Source organism: Gouania willdenowi, chromosome 13 (assembly GCF_900634775.1).
Source record: "Gouania willdenowi chromosome 13, fGouWil2.1, whole genome shotgun sequence".
Classification (NCBI taxonomy): domain Eukaryota; kingdom Metazoa; phylum Chordata; class Actinopteri; order Blenniiformes; family Gobiesocidae; genus Gouania; species Gouania willdenowi.
Window position 1 is genome coordinate 35,319,878 of NC_041056.1, and position 21,211 is coordinate 35,341,088.

The 21,211-nt window shown below is 35.3% G+C and overlaps 1 protein-coding gene across 1 annotated transcript; it reads left to right on the top strand.

Moving 5' to 3' along the window:
- Positions 1–3,324: 3,324 nt before the first annotated feature.
- LOC114474237 (phosphatidylinositol transfer protein alpha isoform-like) lies at positions 3,325–21,211 on the top strand. Its single transcript, XM_028464389.1, has 12 exons — positions 3,325–3,482; positions 6,963–6,993; positions 13,474–13,619; positions 15,071–15,162; positions 15,283–15,290; positions 19,313–19,384; positions 19,497–19,580; positions 19,674–19,751; positions 19,841–19,951; positions 20,028–20,150; positions 20,954–21,000; positions 21,084–21,211. Exons 1-11 carry the CDS (start codon positions 3,466–3,468, stop codon positions 20,990–20,992), a joined length of 801 nt encoding a protein of 266 aa, XP_028320190.1. The 5' UTR covers positions 3,325–3,465; the 3' UTR covers positions 20,993–21,000; positions 21,084–21,211.

The following is a 21,211-nucleotide window of genomic DNA, read 5'->3' on the forward strand; positions in this document are numbered from 1 at the left end:
TTATTTTTATTTTTTTACACACAGAAATAGTTTTGCTTTGCATGTTCAATGAACGATTGACCATCCATAGATATGGCAGTGCCTTGTCTCTCAGCTTGGGAACCTAAATATATTGTGTGACATTGTGCTGAGGTAAATGTGCGGAGTCAAATGTGTGCCTTAATGCCTTAAGTGAAAATAGACAATTTATGTTTGTTATTAACACTTTTGTGGACTTTTTAGAGCATTCAGGGTCAGGTGCACATCTGGTACAGCGGGCTAATAAGTAGGTAGAGGTAATTATGAAATGTAATCAAACAGACTTAATGCCAATTTTCAACTGAAACATTTTACAGTTTAAATTTCAATCATCATTAACAGTGTGCCAACAGGTTAAACACATATTTCTACAACATGGACAGCTCTGTGGAAGATTGCTGGTTCACTTCCACAAAGGCTCTCGTTCATGTTCTAAATAAAGGACTATTTCCTTTCCTACAGTCCACACATATGCATGTTACACAAATTTGAATATCTAAATCCACAGTGGGAGTCCATGTGTGTGACTTTCTGTATGTGGTAGACTTGTGATGGACTGGCCGCCTGTTCACGGTCATGCTGACATACCAGTACTCCCACTACACCCTGAAAGTCCAGCTGGTCCTGGGCTGTGAAATGTAATTTGCAAAAAAAAAAAAAAAAAAAACCTTTCACTAATCAGTGACATTTTACAATCTTTACAAAACTATAAACACAGGCTGAATAAGTTCTGTGATATGATATTCTTAATTTATCCGATTGATATTCAGCCAATCTTGTGATTGGGTTGTATTTGCTACAAACCTTGTTGATAAAAGGATTTGCTGATCAATGGTCCAAACAATGGGTAACAACAGAGCAGTAGAATATCTATCATAGACATGTTAAAGCTCTTCATGTTCTCTTTAAGCTTTTTCCTTTTCTTTTTAGGTGCATTCCTTTGTTTAATGAAGCTTATTGTGTATAAGTTAGATCTGCAAACCATGGGTTTTTGCTGTGTCATGTATTGAAGGCACTAATATGACTCCTCACTGTGTGTGTGTGTGTGTGTGTTTCTGGGTCCTGACAGGTGGCTGCACAGTAACTGTAAAATATTTGTCATTATTAACCGAGCATCTCCTACGCTCACTCCCAGCAGTTCCACCAGTTTATTGTTCCTTCCATGTGATACTGAGGTTGACAGATGACTTTATTCTCTCCAAAGGAGAAACAATCAGCCTCTTCCATAACTGCTACACCTTAACACCACCTCCACTCAACTTTCACCCAAACATCTACACTTTAGAGGGACTTTCTTTTTGTACGTTCATTGCTTTTCTGATAAACTGTTTTTTGATGATGAATTCCTTGTAGGGTCTAATGTGTGATTGAGTAGAGCTGAAACAACGATAACTTGTTTAAGTTTTTTTTGTTTTTGTTTTTTTTGTTTTGGTGTCTTTTATCAATCATTTCCTCCTGATGTTTACATGACTGTATTTCCATTTTGTTTTACTTTGTATTGTTGGGTTTCCTTTGACTTGTATCACAGTATTGTCATTGTCATGGACTTTTTATGATACTGTGTTTCAAGTTAAAAAAGTGAAATAAACACTGTAATTTGTACATGTGTGAGTCCTTTATATAAGACAGAAAGCAGATCAGCAGAGCAGGAGCACAGTAACGTTGTTAGGCCTTCAAACAGGAGCCAAGTTGTTGGTTTGTTACAGAGGAGAGAGGACAGCAGTTCAAGTTAAAGGTAAACCTGTTTCTCACAGTAGATAGAAAGTGAGTCAAATAAACAGGCTGAACCAGAGCTGACAGTTTCACCCTAAACTGGTCCAACTGTTATGGCATTGACGCACACGTGTAATGCCACACAGTTTGACCAGTTTAAAAAGACTCCCACCATGTACATCAAAATATCACTAAGCCACAAGTCCATAAGGATGCAAAAAGTAAAAAACTATCAGAAAATATACACACAAGATGTATTATTATATATGTACTGTATATATTACAATATATCTAATAGGCCTTAGGGAATATATCAAGATTCAAGATATATCAAGTTTTCTATTATGAAAATACAGAAAATTACAATATTGTCTATATTATAGATATATTTTTATTTTATAGTTTATTTTGTATTAAAATACTAATTTTAGGAGTTGCTGCTTTCACAACTACTCAGAACAACATGAAAAGTACAATTAAATGGATTACTGAGTGCATCCTAACTCAGACCTTCAACAAGCCACACTACAGAACTCACTCACACATTCTGTCCCATAGAGGAGAAAAATCCAAAAGTTGCACATTTTGTGCAGCTGTTTGTTAATAAATGTGGGGCATTTTTTTCATCATCAAATTTAACCAAGATTGTTTTTCTGGTAAGATTTTATTGAGTTGAAAATATTGAGATTTATATCGTATGACACAATTTTGGGGAAAAATATTGAGATATGAATTTTGGTCCTTATCACCCAGCCCTAAGTCTAATATAATGCAACTCTGCATTTATATGGAGGTAGATTTGTGTCTTTATTATTCATTACAGTTTTTTTTTTTTTTTTTTTTTAAATCAATTCATCTAAAAAAGTTTACTTCAGTCAGGGAAAAAAATGTGTTCAAATTTCAAAAAATAAATAAATAAATAAATAAATAAATAAATAGTTGCATTTGATTGAAGTAAACTTTTTTATTGAACATGTTTTTCTTTAAATCAAGTGAATTTTTTTGACAGAAAAGTTTTTTTTAAATTTTTTTTTATTGAAGTGAATCCAGTTTGACCAGTTTAAAAAGACTCTCACTGTATACATAGAATCATGTGAGCCACATAATGCCTTAAGGAAATGGTAAAAAAAAAGTACCAAACACACATAAAATGTATTACTATATATGTATATATTACAGTATAATGCAACTCTGCATATATGTGAAGGTAAGTGTGTGTGTTTAATATTATTCAATCAAAAAAAAAAAAAAAATTCAATTAAAAAAAGTGTTCAAATGCAAAAAATAAATAAATAAATAAATAAATTGAGACTTAAATACCTGCATTTGAACACTTTTTTCTTTGATTGAAAAGGGGTTTCAGACTCAAGTAAACTTTTCTTCATTAAAAGTTTTTGTTCTTCTTGATTTAATTAAAAAAGTCATTGAAATTGTTTTATTATTATTGAATAATAAAAACTCAAATATACCTCCATACATTTACACCTTTATGAAAGCAAGTTACAATCACACAACGGGGATATGCTAATGAATGAACGTCACAAAAGATGTACCTTAAAGTCAAGGTGACATGCTCCTCCCCTTTTAGTACACGAACGCGCACAAGCACGTGCACGTTTGCTCACACATACGAACAGTTTTGGAAGCTAAGCAGGGAGTCACCAAGTGAACCGACGTCTCTGAGCAGGTGTAAAGAGCTGTTCTGTGCTGTTCTGAGGACGGAGACTGGTCGCCATGCTGATTAAAGAGTAGTGAGTATTTATCGAACTCTATCAAACTGCGTTTATACCAAACTTGTGGCTAAGTAATTTACTGAATAACTGTTAAAACGGCTGTTCATCTAAAATGTTGAGCTAAATTGTACCTTTCCTGTTTCTAAACTCATTAATTGTTGTTTTATTTTTCTTTCTTTCTTTTTTTCTTTGGTATTCCATTTAAAATCCTGCATCCTGTCGCGTGAGACGCAGGCTACAGTCTGTGACACGATGACGTCACGTCGGCATGACTTTGATAATAGTGTGATAATTCTGACCTGAATGAAAATAATGTGAAATACCATCAAAATGCAGAAATAACGTCACAATAGTCTGCACTTAAGCACAATGCACCCAGATATAAACAGGTAAACCTTTTAAATGGTTAATATTAGGCATTGTTTTTACAATGTATTTTAGAGGACACAAGCCTGACCCTTCTTAATAAGAAGCTTCTTTTTTTGCTGCATTGTTGATAACTTGGTAAACTTAAAAAAATGAGGAATGGGCAAAAAAATTAGCCTTCACTGTATAAATAGTGGACTTTCTCTTGTTATTAAGCCAGTGTTTATTTCAATTCGTTCATCCACTTATTGATATTTTTCCCCCACTTTTCATTTAAATTTGTTTTAAAGTTCTAAAATGTTTCAAGCTGAATAGGCTCTATCTCTTAGCAGATGTACTGTACTTTTTGAATAAAACAAAAAGATATGTGGTAATAAGCGGATTCGGCATCTCGCTGCGCGCAAAGCATGCTGGTCCGGGTCAAAGGTCAGGACTACCCAGCTCCCGCCTAGCTCGTATCATAAAACGTAAACATGGCCGAGTCTGACAAAGATATTGAATATTTTGAGCGTTGTAAAGTGGATGTTTTAAAAGAATATTGTAAGAGACGTGGACACGTTGTTACTGGGAAGTAGAAGAAAGAACTGGTGGCCCTCGCTTGGGCATTGTCATGTCAAAAAGCACCTATAGTTTTGACAAAACAGCAGGAACGAGAGGCTGTCAACCTTGATTATAAATCTCTGCTCGAGATCGATGTTGACAGTTGATCCTGGGGGGATCGGGCATATTGTGGCGAGAAAGAAAAGGACGCCAACAAACCCCCGAAACCTGCTGGGTGAGAGACACCTCTCTAACATGTACACCACAATATAATATTTATATACTAGTTTACTAGTTAGCTATAATGTAGTACAGTATATGTCAAACTTACTGATTTAATCCATTCGGCACGACGTTCTGGATCTTTTCTTTCAGTAGGAAATGGGATGAGTACGTATGGCGGGTCGCATATACATCGTGAAGTTCCTTTATTGCAAAACTCTTTCATCCACGTATTAAGCCCACGTGTACCGTTGGAACAGCCACGCACTGAACAATGGGACCCTGGCATATTGCCTTAAAACGACCTTAAGAAAAGTAAATGCCTAAAAGTCCGTATAAGTAGCCAGTTGTTCCGCTAGACAGGGGCTTTGTTGACACCCTGGGCAGTCGTGAACTCTGACCCGGATATATTGACCCGGGAATCGCGCATGCGTACTGATAATGCTGATTTGGCTTATTGCGACCTTCTAACCTGCAGTGGTTACAGCTCTTTGATGCAATACATTTGATTTAGAAAGAAAACTAATAAATAAAATGTTGTGGTTGTCTGTTCCTTTGTCTGAGTACCTGGTCACATGCTCCTTCCTCATGGCTGGAGCCACATCCAGGTCATAGCTGTCATCTGATCACGGTGCAAAGTACAAGAAAAGACTGTATTATTATACACATGGGCGGATTGGCAAGTGCTGCCTATTAGCGGTGGTTTCTCTCCAACACACACTGATCACTGTGTGTTTAGTGACGCATTGCCTGGACTGTCTATACATTCTGTTTTTATGAATTTACGGACTTTGGTTTTCAGTGATCAAGGAAAACGGATGGAAAATGAGGGCTCTATAAAATATATATATATTTTTTTTTTTTACAGTTAACATGTTTTTGTTATGTGTTCTGTTTTTGTTTTTTGTTTTTTTTAAGAAATATTTTATAAATCTTTTTGTTTTTAGTTTTTAACTCTTTGAGGAAACAAAATTAATAATAATAATAAAAAAATTAAACCATAATTAAACAAAATTGTCAATATAAAAATGTAATTTAAAACCATGTGTAAGATACAATAAAAAGATGTCCAAGATGTATAAGAGCACCATTAATGTCACTCAATTTCCCCTCAGGGATCAATGGTTTACTGAATCTGAGCAGGTTTATTCATTAAGTTTAAATCATAGAACCCTAGAAAAAGTGTTCTAAAACAGAAAAAGCAATCTGAACCTTTTCTTTAAATCAAGCCTCAATACGACACGGAAATGGCTCATATGTATGTTTTGGGACAATATCACACATTTGTGATTTGTGAGCGCTTTGAGTGACAAAAAAGGCACTCTATAAATCCATTACATTATTATTAATATTATTTACGTGCTGTTTTCGCATTTAAAACAGGCGAATGAATCTCTAGCAAGTGTAATAAAAAATCTTGCGCTACGTAGACACGGCTGTGCAGGATTTCGTGCAAAATGAAATGGAAATGGCTACATTATGGCTGTATTTATTTTATTTTATTTATTTCATTTCATATTTTTACTAGCTTATTGTGTTTTTATTTTATCATATACTCTTACACCACCAGAGTTGTCCTTTAATTTTGTTGTAGATTGTATATGATGACAATAAAAGCCTTCTGTTCTATTCTATTCTACATGACAGACTTTGTTTTCAAAACATATCTCACATTTCCAAGTTATTTTTTTTTTAAAAACGGCTCTAGCAGTTTGGCTAACAAACATTCTTGCGGCGTACCGACCTTAGCACCACCTCCACTCCACTTTAACCCAAATATCTACACTTTAGAGGGACTTACTTTCTGTTTGTTCATTGCTTTTTCTGATAAACTGATGGCATGATACCGACGTCCATAAATTATCTGAATCTCACAAATAAAAAAACAACAACATTGGTTGACTCTATTAACCCTTATTAGCATGTCTGGTACAAGTTCATGACGTTTGATAGCTAATAAATTCTAATCTAATTAGGGACGGACAATGAAATGGAAAAGAGTGAAATCTGAAGAGGAATTTCAGGAATTTTACATACATTTTAGTTTGACATATTTTGCCTTAAGGTTCTATGCTATGTGAATATCTCATTTGTGGCTAGGTGGATTTAAAAAGAAAAGAAATAGACTTTTGAGTTAATTCTACAACAAGGATTATAGATTCTCTTCCTTTTATTTCGGGAGTTTGTCCCTGTTTAATTAACACTAAGCAGGAGTTAAAGAAACAAGGCAGTTTGTGCTTGTTGAGCCTTGTACAGCTCTATATAACATTGTATAGATGATTACAGAGTTGATGTCAGACCTAAACAAAAATCTTTCATTTTATATAAATCATATGTTCAACACTGACTTCTTTGTTCTTTTCCCCACAGCCGTATTGTGCTTCCCATCTCAGTGGAGGAGGTGAGTACTGATACTAATGAATTATGGGTAATGGTAGAATTTAAACAGCATGTGCTGAGTGTGATTAGCCTAGTTAGCTAGGCCACTAAATCACTCATGGAAAACCTGCTGACATCGTTTGTGATGTGAAGAATGCATTTAGGCAGTGCTCGTAATTTCTCGCTGTCATAATGACATGTTGAACTGGATGTGGAATGAAGGAGATCAGGGTGTGCTCTGTATTTGGTGAGGACTACCTGTGGTGTCATTTTGGAATGGACGCTCTGACAGCAAGTAAAGGAAAGAAAGGGTGTTGCTCAGCATAAAAATAAAACATCTATTTCTCACAAAAGATAGCCATTTAGTCCATAAAGAGCATTAGCCTAGCCTGTCAGGGTTCTTTGAGCAAAATAACTATTTTTGTTTTGATGCCAACTGTGGGAATAAACGACTTAAAACTCAAGAGTAATAAAGATAAACCTGACTGAGATTGTTACTGTGTTTTCCAGATTGAACGCACCGCTTTATTGGCCGCATTCCAATGATTTAGCAATTTTCCAAGAAAAATTCACGTAAAGGCCACACCGTCACATTGGCCGCTCCCTATTAGCTGGTGAGGGTGCCCTTCAAAAGACTCTGCCAATCAGAACGGGCAGGTAGGAGGGCTGCTATACTCCCGTTTATGGAGATTTTCCACGTATTTTGATCAGTTACACCGGATGAGTGTACATCTCCACATAAAGTCACCTCCTCACTGACGTGTGTATATCAGTCCATTTACAGCTTTTTATGGTCACTTTTTACTGGAACCAGACTGGTACAGAGCTCCATCTGCTCCCTGTGCACCATCGCCTCAGGAGCGATTACGGCGAGTCCGCACTCCGAGTCAGAATCTCGACGCGATCGCTTCTAAACAAACCCAATGTGGGGATTTGGCAACTTTATGCTGTTTATTGTTTTTTTCTATTATAATCCAGCTGATTTTTACTTTATCCAGAGTGTTGCAGCGCTGTCTCTCTCTCCGTGTGTGTGTGTGTGTGTGTGTCACTTACGTTTGAGCGTTTCTTTCAACCTCACAGTCCTGTGCGCGATCGCTCCTGATAACCTAACACAGTGATTTGACAACTTCATGCTGTTTATTATTTCCTGCTATTAAAAACTGTCGGAGATATCTTACATTTTACACATTTTTATACGTTCTTCCCACTGTAAATGCATACGAGCCAGCACGGCTCAACAAACTTCAATTTATTACCAGTATTGGATTTTTATTCAAACAATCATCAGTCTTATTTTAGGCATAGAAAATAAAAACAAATATTCACTCGCTCCCACGCCATTTCCTCCACTCGTCCTGTGAGCAATTTAACTTTCCCCTATCCGACGCTCGTTTCTGAACGTTTAGTTCACCGTGATGTTCAGTGGTTGTTACGGTTAATTCATGTAGGGGTGACTGTCAGTAATAATCTCCCTCCCTAAACCTGCTTTCACTAGACACAAGTGTGCAAATGACAAAACAATTTCACACATAAAGCGCACCGCCACATTGCCCACACGCTCAACTTTAAATGGAAAAAAATAACGCCCTATAAAAAAATGGAAAAAAGGGTACATGGTAAACTGGGCGTCTATCCTCATGTACTATTTGTATGTTTTGTGTGGTTTTTGTCAATTTTTGTGTGTTTTGGAGTTATTTTGTGTGTTGCGATGGGTTTAATATTCCTTCTATCTCCTTAAAATATAATTTTTTCGGAATTTGTTTTACACCAGCCACTTTATGCAGCCTCGGAGTGAATACTGTAAATGTGTGGGGCAGAGAGAATACTAATTTTGAATCTCTACATGTCTTGTACATACAGTGAATTTGACAATAAAGATGTCTTTGGCTTAAGGCCCGCAAAAAAAAAAAGACCAAAGACCGCATTTGGCCCTCGGGCCACCAGTTGCCCATTCCTGCTCTAGATTTATCTAAAAGCTCTTGGATGATGTACCGGTAGTTGGTTTTGTTTTCTTGCCAAACTTTTAGAAACAGGCTACAACATGACTCATGGTCAGTTATTTCTTGTTTCTTTTACTATGTAACTGTTTCACTGAAGTCAGGATGATGACTATAGACTGGTCTGACTGGTCCTCAAAGCCAGTCTGTCCTGTCATGTGCTGATGAGATGAGATCTAAAGTCAACCTGCATTCTGCCTCCAAGAGCCAAAAATACACCAGATCTTGATGTGTATTTACGAGTGCCAAATTTTTTTATTTTTAGATTTGGCAATATTTCCCAATTGATTATTTATCAATAAAAAGCACAGTTCATCACTATATTCAAAGTAGCTCTATCCTTTAGACCAGAGATGAGCAACTTCGAACAGAGTTTTGTTTTTGTAAGTAAATAAGTCATTTATTTATAAAGCGCTTTTTGCAGAAAAAATCCCAAAGTGCTGTACAGATCAGTGGATAATACAATACAGTGGATAAATTAATACAACAGTTGCAACATCATAAAAGAATAATAAAACATGGGTGCATTTACATCATAGGCACAGCATCATTAAAGGATAATAAAAAATAAATAATATCCAGTTAACTAAAAGCTTTTCTGAAAAGTGAGGTCTTCAACAGTTTCTTCAAAGTGACCACACAGTTGAGCTCCTGGAGAGACTGCTGTAGGTTATTCCAGAGTCTGGGGGCCACAGCCAGGTCTCCTCGGGTTTTAGGATCTTTAGGAGACCCTGACCTAAAGACTGAAGGCTGTGTCCTGAAGTGGAGGAGCACATTAAGCCCTTTGTAGTCCTTTTGTGTGGGTTTTGAACTCATTCTGTTAATTTTCTTGTCAATATGGCATATTTTTGTTGGCTTTTTGTGCATGTATAGAGTTATTAAGTGTGTGTTATTGTTGTCTTTTTGTGCAAATTTTTTGGCTTTTTATGCACCTTTTTGTATATCTTGTTGTTTTATGTAGTCACTTTTAGGGTTGGGTATCGGTTGGGTTTTATCCGATACCGGTGCCTACTCTGTATTTTTTAAAAGGTTCCGGTGCTTAAACCGGTACTTCAAAAAAAAGAAGAATTAAACCTCATACATACTTTTTTTCAGGGCCAAATGGAACACAATATTACCTTAAATAATATATATACAAGAATATACAAAAGGAAATAATATAAACAAAAACATTTAAATAATATCAAATAAAACAAAATTGTATTAAACTATATAATAATAGAGATGAATATTGTTATGATTTTGTTTGTCAATAATCATTAATAGCCTTTGTAAAAAAAATAAAAAATGTCAATATACAGTATTTTTTAAAGCTATAGCCATTGCAAAGAGTCAAAAAGCCTCTGGGTCACAAACACGGTGCATTGTTTGGCTTTTAAGTAAACTCCATGTGGTCTTTTATCCTCTAGCTATCAGGTATGAGCAACGGGTGTGCTGAATGGCGGGGCACCAGAATGAGGCACCAAAATGTTCGTTCTTATTCGGTCTGATTAGTACCATTTACGTCGGAATCGGTGCCATATTGGTACCTAACCCTAGTCAGTTTAAGTGGTTGTTTAGTGTGTCTTTGTTATAATTTTGTGTACTTTTGTTGACCTTTTGTGTATTTTGCTTTCGTTTTCTCTGTTTCTGGAGTTTTGTGTTATGTTGGGTTTCCAACTTCATGAATTACAATTTTGTTTTAAGGGCCGCACGGAATTAGACCAAAGGCCGCATGTGACCCCCCGGGTCACCAGTTGCCTTAGGCTTATGTTGATGGCTTTACACATTCATCTCTGTCTTTGACAAACTGACACTAGACTCAGGTGTGGTGCGTTGTCTTCCTGCAGTGACTCAGGGCAAAACAAACATCAAAGCCAGTTGAGCTTCTTGTTCCTATAAAACAATAAATTGCAACGTCTAATCTTGGGTGAAGTTGAGTCTGGTTGTGTGAAAGCAACCAGAAACAAACCTGAATTACTTGGATATCTGCCTGAGCAGCATCACTGTGTGGAACCTAAAGTCCTGTCCCCCACCCTGCATTTACATCGGCTTTTAAAGAATACTAGAAACACAGGTTAGGCATGCTGGGGGTTATTTCTGAGTCCCTGCTCCAGGCAACATTGCTGAACGTCAAAGTTTACCGGAACAGGCAAGCTAGCTTTGTGAAGCTGCCAGTTTGTTCAGTGTGAGTTTTGCTGAATGTCCTGACGACACCAGTGATGCAACACATTGCTTTAGATGTCACAAGACTTTAGGCAGACGCTAAACAGGGTTGGTGGAGAAGAGGAAGGGAAAGAAGTGCTTACAATGTAGGGTTTACTTTGCAGATCTCAGCAAATGTTTCACTCACTGTGACCTACATTAATAGTAACCTTAGGTTATGGCAAAAGTCTTCTTTACACCAGTCAATTAACTCCTTCCTACTAATAGTAATAAAACAATTCCTTGATATATCACAATATTTTACACTGCGATAATTGTATCAATCCAAAAAATGTCAAATACATTTTTTAAATTATGTTTTTTAAGACAAAAACCATTTAATTACGCTAACGTGCAACATGCAAATGCCCATTCACTTGGTGTCAGTGAACTACATCATACTGGGCACTTTTATAAATGCAGGTTACTTTTTAAAAAATAAATATATTTTTCTCAGAATCTGTCATAGAAGCAAAAGTTGAAAAATGTAATTTGACAGTTTGATAAACACTTGTTTTTGATATTTCTACTTGAATTACAGGGTGTTACATTTACTTGTTCTCACAAGTTAAAAAATAAAGTATTTCATATAGGGCTGGGCGATATAGACCAAAACTCATATCTCGATATTTTTTCTCAAAATGGCAATATACGATAGAAATCTCTATTTTTGGCTTTTCTGGCCATTTAACTGTGCTTTTCATGCTGTTCTGAGAACTAACAAAAGCACGACTCCTAAAACGAGTGTTTTAATACAAAATAAGATATAAATATATATATATATCTCAGAAATATGGAAAAATTATGGACAGTGTTTAACTGTACTCTATGGATAATATTTAATACTTGTATGATGTTATTGGTACTGTGTGATTGTATAAATCAAAACAAGTTATTAAAAACATATACATAGGCTATATAGGCGATATTGTAATTTTCTATATCACTAAAATATAAATCTCGATATATTGCCCTAACCTGATTTCATACCATTTTGTAATTGTATTTATATCGTGATGCATATTGTATTGTTTAATATCTTGATATATCGGAATATACCATATCGTGAATCATATATCCTCAGATTCATGGCAAGGCACACTTCTACTTCTCACACACACGTTGTAGCAGTTTATGTACAGCCTGAGAAATAAAACTTGGGCCCAAGACAAAAAGAAAAATGGTTAAAAACCGCCTGCATCCCCTACAGAACCTGATCCGGGTTTGGAAGTGGTCAAGGAGATGATACGAAACCTCAAAGACGATCTATCTGCACGGATCAGCAAATCAGCAAAACAAAATTCATCAGTTTTGGAAATAAAAAAATAAAAGAAAACATTATACTGAAACTAGAGACGGACATAATTGAACAAGTAAAAGAATATTGAGCACTCGGAGTGTGGATAGATGAGAAACTGCCTGGAAAAAGCACATACAAGTAGTTAAAAACAAAGTTGCCAAAAGCAGCTACATCCTATGGAAATTACAACAAATACTACATACCAAATCACTTAAGACAATCTATTCTTCCCATGTTGGGTCTAAACTTTAAAAAAAAAAAAAGCAATTAGAATTCTATACTGTATAAAGCACCACACAACGCACACACAAATGAACTATTTGAAAAGGCCAAATACCTAAAACTGCAAGAAATAATACACTATAACACACAAATTCTAGCATTTAGGGCATCTCTTAAAACACTTCCATATCAAATACGAAAACATTTCATATACAAACAAACTGCTTATGAACTAAGACATAGTAATGTGTTTATACAAGAAAGGGTTAAATCTAGCATTGGAAAATACAGCACTGTCAAGCTGGAATAGCCTTGATGTAGAAACAAAACAAGCAAACAACGGCTGGGAATGAAATCTTCAGGGGAAAAAGGACGACACGAACAACGATGGAGAGGAGGAGGAATAAAAAAAGACAACACTGACCACAGATGAGAATGAATCCTACATAAAAAAATTATGCTCAGAAGAACCAAAGACTGTTTGACCAGAGAGACAAGCTTTGATGTAAATTTTCTGTGTTTTAAACGGGACAGGACCTAGATAAGCAAACTGCTTCTCTCGTCTCCTTTTTCGACATGTACGAAACAAAAAAAAAAGAAATAACAAAACTTCTGTGAATGCAACCATGTCGGAAATAAACTGAATAAATAAATAAATAAATAATAAATTTTTTTTTTACTAAGTTTAAAGTCTCCCGTCTGCGTCAGTTAGTGGATGATTTCACCTGGAGTTGAAAATACAAGTAATTTTGCTGTCATATTTTTAAGGGCATCTGTCTTTCCTGTTTGATCTGTTTAGTATCAGGTGGGCCAATTGTACGCAGTAGCAGAAGCGAGTAAGAATGAGACAAGTGGGAAAGAAGGCGTGGAGGTCCTGAAAAACGAGCCTTATGAGAAGGATGGGAAAAAGGGCCAGTACACCCACAAAATCTACCATCTGGGAAGGTAGGATGCTCCGTAATGCGCTTATATATGCACACTATCTCATTATGACCTACAGTGCTGAACAAAAAAAACATTGGACCAACTGTGGTAAAAACGAGGAAACATGAATATTTTAGAAATCTTTTAAAAGCTTGCTTAAAACTAAAAATGTTATTCTAACAACAAGCTGAAACAACTAAATATTTTTTTTATGCCTACATTTGAGGCAGTTCACCAGGCTTCTGTGAAAAGGCAGAAATTAATCAACATTAAGCCACTAAAACTATTTTTTCATAATTTGACATTTTAATCAATAAATGATAATGTGCTTTACTATTTTTTCAGTTTTGTTTTGTCAGTCAGTAAATTTGAAAATTCATGGATAATGCAGCAATATAATAGTTATATTTTGGCAAGACAAATGAATTTGAATAGCACATTTCATACACAAGGCAGTTCAAAGTACTTTACCTGATTAAAAAGTGCAACAGAAAAACAAACAAGTAAAAACATTAAATCAACAATAATATGATTAAAAATCTCCCTCTCAGTCATACGCTTTTATACACCAGCAGCAGAACTTTAAAGTCTGTTCTGAGCCTGACTGGGAGCCAGTGTAAAGACATTAAAACTGGACTAATGGAATTAAAAACCTTGTTTCGGTTAAAGAGCCTCTACATAATAGTGAATTAACCATTTCAGAAATATGAAAAGTGATTTTGGTGATTATCAATCATGTTTGCTTAGGGCAGCTGTGGCTTTGGGTGGTGGTCCAAAAAATGTGTTAAACACTGTATGTGTGGGTTTGTATGGAAGTGCTACTAAAATAAAGGAAGAGCACACGCTTTATAATTTACAGAATGATCATGAATCTAAATGTGTAGGAATAAGGCCATTTTTAAAGGTTTATGGTATTTTTAACCAGCTTTTTTTTTTTTTTTTTTTTTTTTTTAAAGTGTATTTTTCTGACGTTTTGTAAGATATAGTTGATTGTATGCTTGAGTGGTTGTTGCAGGGTTGGGGTCAATTATAATTGGCGTAATTTTATTTGTAATTGAGATTAGATAATTGACTTATTAGTTGTAATTGCCATCAAAATTCTATATAAATGGTTAATTATATTTTAACACAAAACTGGGGAGCCATGTTGCGGTTCTAGGAAGCCTAACAAGGCAACCAAGAGATAGGAAAGAAATTAGACCTGGGTCAAAACTGACCCGTTATTATAAAAGATGCTAACACAAGGGGAAGGATAACTTTTATTAGGTTATTTATTTCAGGGTCATTAATTGTGAGTAATGGCAATTGACTTTCGGGGGGAAAACAATAACTGTTCTTTAATTGTAATTGGAAAAAATGCTGGTCACTGTAATTGTAATTGAATTGTAATAGAACATGGGTAATTCAAAGTGTAATTGTAACATAAAAATGTAATTGACCTAAACCCTGGGTTGTTGAATGTGTGTCTGCAGTCGAGTACCAAGTTGGCTCCTTCCAATAATCCCTAAAGGTTGTCTCAAACTTTACGAGGAAGCCTGGAATGAATACCCCTACTGTAAAACAGGTGAGTGTAACATGCACCAGCACACTGTTCTGTTTGTGTGCTGTCAAACTGAAATTGTGTGGCTCTAAAACATTATCTTTCTCTATATGACATATCATCCTCCCGTCTTGGTCTGCACAGTGCTAAAGGTAAGTAAATCATCCCTTTCAGCCTGTAAAAATTACATTTTAATGACTAATTCTCAGCCCCATGCTTGTATCACATGATCGCAGACATTTTTAAGCTGAAATTATTTAAAGAACTCTGTTTTTCCATACGCCTGCCATTTTGCTCAAATTATTAGACAACAATTCCTTGAATTAAATAGAAATTTAAAGTGAAGATCCTGCACGGACTGATATCTGTCACATAGTCTGTGCCTTACATACACAATATAATATTTGTACATTGTAGTGCAAACGAGGGCACAATAATGTTGAAATTACTAATTTTTCTGCCTAAAATCTACAGCCCATTTGAGATCAAATTAGCTGTTATTTAGCCACCAAAGGAATGAGATTGATTAATATGTGAGCAGCAAAACAATTGTTTAGCCTTCATCACTTTATATCACCATAATGGATGGGAAATGAAACAATCAGTGTGTCTATCTGTACAGACCTCCAACATTTGTTTGAAACTTTGTGCATCCAAAGCAAGTGATGGACGATGAGTCATTTAAAAGCCAATGTATTTTTAGTGCTTTTTTTTTTCCCTCAAACTCCCCTCAAACTCAGAGATGCTGACCCTTGTGTCTGACTACAATATTTTATTTATTTACTTATTTGAGTGGGACAGTCTGTATTCATGTGCAGCCGAAGTTGTAAATACACCGGATTTAGCTAAACGCTAATTTCCATCCGTAGTCCCATGCTGCAGGGGGTAGAAGCTGATACATCTATCTATAAAAGCATAAAAGGTCTGTGTGCGTGTGTGTGTGGAGCAAATATCTCCCTGATGCGACAATGACAACAGAATTGCACCAAACTACACTAAAAAAGATACAAAAATACACATATTGACTCCAGAATCACACTACAATGGCAACAAAAAACTATAATTACAGAAAAAAATGCACAAAAAGACAACACAGAGATACAAAAATACACATAATGATTCCAAAAAACAAAAACAAAAAATATGGAAATGAGTAAAAAAAAAAAACAAACACATTTATCATGCAGATGTCCCATAGGATTAAACCAGGTAAATCACACACTTTATTTTACTTTGCACCTGCAAATAAATCCCTTTATGACACTACATAGTACAGAGTATGTACGCCTCTTTGTACATTCATCATTCAAACATATTCTCATTTGGCCATAATTGACAACTCTACTTATGCTCCCACATGAATGCATACTTCTGACAGGCACTGTACTAGTAATATAAAAGACTGAACATACACAACTCCACAACAATATATTACAATATAGACAGTGACAGTGTTGTGAAAAATACAAACAAAGCAGACATAATCAGAGAAAGTATAATATGAATACAATTATCCTATTTAAATGCTCGATTAAAATATCTAAGCCTGTTCACTATAACAAGACACACACACATACACATACACACACACATACATACACACACACACACACACGCACACACGCACACACACACACACACACACACACACACACACACACACACACACACACACACACACACACACACACACACACACTCTCATTTTGCTCAATACTGGAAAAAAACAACAATAGATCATAGTAGGGCTGCTCAATTAATCAAAATTCGATTACGATTTCAATTATCACACCCAACGATTACAAAAATAACAATTGCGCAAAAACGATTATTTAAAAGAAAATTTTTTTTTTACGTGTTTTATTTGCTAAATAAAACAAACCCACTATTTCGGACATCTAAAAATAATAAAACTTGGCACACACGTTATTAATACTAACTTTGAGTTGTTTAATCCATGCACATGCAAGCTCCTCCCCTCCGCCCCGCCCCTCTCAAAGCCAACATGAAGAAAGTTGTTGCTAGTGGTCTTGAAACATGGCAGGAGTAACGCAATAAAACACTTGGTAGTCAAATTCTCTGATATGGGAATAATTTGCGTTTGATGATGAAGACCTAGAGCCAAGACACATCACGTGCAAGAAGTGTTTTGTTTTGTGCAATAGTGAACTTATTTGATTTTAGTGGTTGAAGGATTTTATTTATGTTTAAAGAATATATTTTATGTTTTTTTGTCCAAAAAATTAACAACTTTTTGGTTGACAAATTATCGTGATTTCAATTATGACTAATAATTGTGATTGCTATTTTTTTTTATAATCGAGTAGCCCTAGATCATAATGATGGAATGCGTGATTACACACTTTATTTAGATTATCTCATTATTAAAAAACAAAGTACAATCAGAAAGTATTAAGTGTCTCATTCATAGATTTATTTCTATAGATTTGATTATTTACTGACTCTTGTAGTTTCAGTTCATGGTAATCAAGATCATTTCCATCATTATTATGATTATCATTTTTAACTAAAAATAAACATTGTAAAACCCATATTTTTAATCCTTTCATTTTTAATTTTGTTTCCTCACTCTCTCAAGCACCCTCTTGTAGTGCCATTGCGTACCCCTATGGCAGGGGTTTGCAACCTGCGGCTCTGGAGCCTCATGTGGTTGTTTGACTCTTTTGCAATGGCTCCCTGTAGCTTTAAAAAATATATATTAAAATGATGAATTGTTATTTCTTACAGATGGTATTGATGATTAATGACATTAACTTCAAATAAAATTATGATGAAACAATTGGTTAACCTAAAAATAAATCACATTGTGCAATAACTTTGCCATCTTTGTCAACTTTCCTTACACCTGTAGCTAACCTTAAGTTTTAAATCCCTTCTAAGGTAACTAAAATATTCTGGAAGAAAATACAGATTTAATTTGTGTGGGGACAGATTTATTTAATTGCCAACATGCCGCCTTAATATGCATGCTTGATATGTTGCAAGAAATTAGCAGTTAGCATGTGTTGTCCGACATGATCATGTTCTACCAAATTCAAGTTTTTTTGTAGCCTTTCAAATATATTAACTCATAAAATTATTCAAGATTATTTTAACTGTATAGAATTTTATACACTGTATTTTAATCCAACCGAGATTAGGCAAAATGGCTCCTTTGAGAGTAAAGGTTGCAGACCCCTGTCCTAGGGGTACACATACCCTGAGAAATATAATAATATTTATCATAATAATTGATCTAATTCACCTCATTTTTAAACTCACCTAAAAATGGCTGAGAAAAGCCCTCAATTTGAGGTATTTTCATATGAAATTTAATTACATTATTGTGGCACATCAGAAGAGTGATATATACAGTAACTGGTTTCATGAAGTCATTTATTGTTTTTAACATTTACATTTCGCTGTATATGAAACTAGTCCCAAAGGCTGCTGATGCTTTTAGTTTTGATCATCAAGGGGAAATATTGATGTCAATCTCCAAATGATAGAAAATACAAATGAAATAAAACAACAGCTCCATAGGTAGTGCTATAAGTTAGCGCATCAAAAACAGTAAGAACGCTTTTCTCAGAAATACAAATTATTGAACACATAGCTTTTTCTCTCTTTCAGATAATACATTTATCCACTGACTTTGTTCATTTGTTAGTCATGGACTTATTTATTTTGGCTCTGAACCCTATCATCATGTGTGGATTGGGGACACGGCGTGCTCACAGCATGTTGCAACTAGCACTGTCTGAGTGTTGGCGTTAGCTGCTACATGTTAGCTGCTACATGTTTAGCATCAAGGTGGTAGCGGGGGGTGATTTCTAACTAAATTAAAATTAATGCCAATGAAATACTGCACTCTCCCATCTTGTATTGTAGTCTGTGCATCAGTATTATGCGTATACCGGGAACTCTTGAAATGAGAAAGGTTCCACGTTGTTTGGAGTGCAAAAAAAAAACAAAAACCATTAACAGCGTTATTTTTTTTTTTGTGCGTTATTTTTTGTAATTACTTAATCAATTACTATTAACGCTTTAAAGTCCCAGCTCGAGAAATTTTACTGGATTCCTACTAAATAATAATGACATTCTTGTGGAACTGAATTCATAAATGGATGCCATTATAGACAGAGCCTGATATTTGTGTTTCTCATTGTAATAGAATGAGTTCTTGACGTCCTTCGTGATCACGATTGAAACGTGGCACAAGGGGGACATGGGAGAGGCAGAAAACGTAAGTCCTGCTGTCTTCTCTACGTGTGCCTTAACTACACTATCAATACTTCAAAAAGTTCCATATCTATAGCTATAGATTAAACTGGGTTAAGCTGTGGTTTGGTTTGCAGGTCCATGAACAAGACGCGGAGAAACTGAAACAAACTGAAGTTGTTTACATCGATATTGCAGCAGAGGACAAAGCTTCCAAAGCGGTTCGCGACACAATTCTAAAATAGATTAAGCTTTTCTCTTCAGTTGAATCTCATTTTTTCGTTCATTAATGACACTGTTTTGTATGTACACAGAGTAATAAGAGTGATGTGAGTCCGTCCACGTTTAAGTCAGTGAAAACAGGCAGAGGACCCCTGGGACCAGACTGGAAGGTAGTGCTTAATATCACATCGTAATAAATGAAATGGAGTTTGATCCCCAGGAGATTTTTAAGCATTTTTTATCATCTGTGTGTTTCCAGGCAGAACTTGGCAACAACCCCAGCTATCCACACATGTGTGCCTACAAACTAGTCACTGTTGAATGCAAAATCCTGGGAGCACAGAGCAAGATAGAGAGCTACATTCACAAGGTACATGAATGTTTGTTTGTTTACCTTTTTGATAAGGATGTATTAAATCTTCATTTTAATAATTACTTTTGCCTAGTTTGAGAAGGACTTGTTTACCAAATTTCACAAACAACTGTTCTGCTGGATGGATGATTGGATCGAGCTGAGCCTGGATGACATCCGACGTCTAGAGGACGACACTAAGAAGGAGCTGGAACAGGTAACTTATGCGCTTTAGACTTTACTAATGCTGCAGCGTGCCACCCCATCTACTGTAGTTAAACATGATTTAGGGACACAAAAATGTGATTGTCTGATACAAGGTCCACATTATCAAAATTCATGTCATTCGAATATATTTTTGCTTTTATTATCTGTAGTTTTGAGAAATTTTGTGTATACTGTATCTGATATGTTTTTTTTGTTTTTTTTAACATTTTGTGCATTTTTGTTTTCATTCTGTGTTTTTGGATTTATTTTTGCTTTATTTGTTGCCATTTTGTATGATTTTTAGAGTACTTTTGTGTTCATATATTTTTTTGACATATGTTTGTATATTTGTTGCAGCTTTTGTGTGTTTTTGAAGTCTTTCTGTGCATTTTTGTTGTAATTTTGTGTTTTTGGATTCATATTTGGTATTTCAGTTTTTGTTTTGTATGTTTATAGTTAATTTGTATATTCTGTTTTGTGGGTTTTTGAAGTCATTTTGTGGGTTTTTGAAGTCATTTTGTGAATTATTTTGTTTCATTTTGTTGTTATTTTGTGTGTCTTGAGTCACAAAATTAGACCAAGGGCTGAATGTATCCCTGGGCCACCAGTTGCCCATGTCTGCTATAGATATAACATTATGTCATTTTATTTAACAGTCATTTCTTCATTGGCTGTGTAGTTTTTGTAATTAATCCTTAATAAAGTAGGTGGCAGTAGGCACAAGTTGATCCTAGTTAATGAACCAGTGCTAAATCAGAACCTAGCACACCTTTCCACACACAGTTCTCAGTAATCTTCATCTGTGCATTACAGAAGCTTGAAAAAGAAGAAACAGGGAAAAAAGGGAAGTGACAAACTTGGTGAGTGTTACACAAATACCGAGTTTAATAAGACATTTTCACACTATACAGTTATTTTGCATTTTCTATGTTCCATCCCTCAGGTTTCCTCAGAGGATTCAGCTTTTTTCATATCACTTACTCCAGTCCAAGACTCATTGGAAAACCAGCTGCTGGATGGGCTTCAACAAGAATACTAGGCTTTGGGTTAATAAAATGTTCCTCTAAAAGA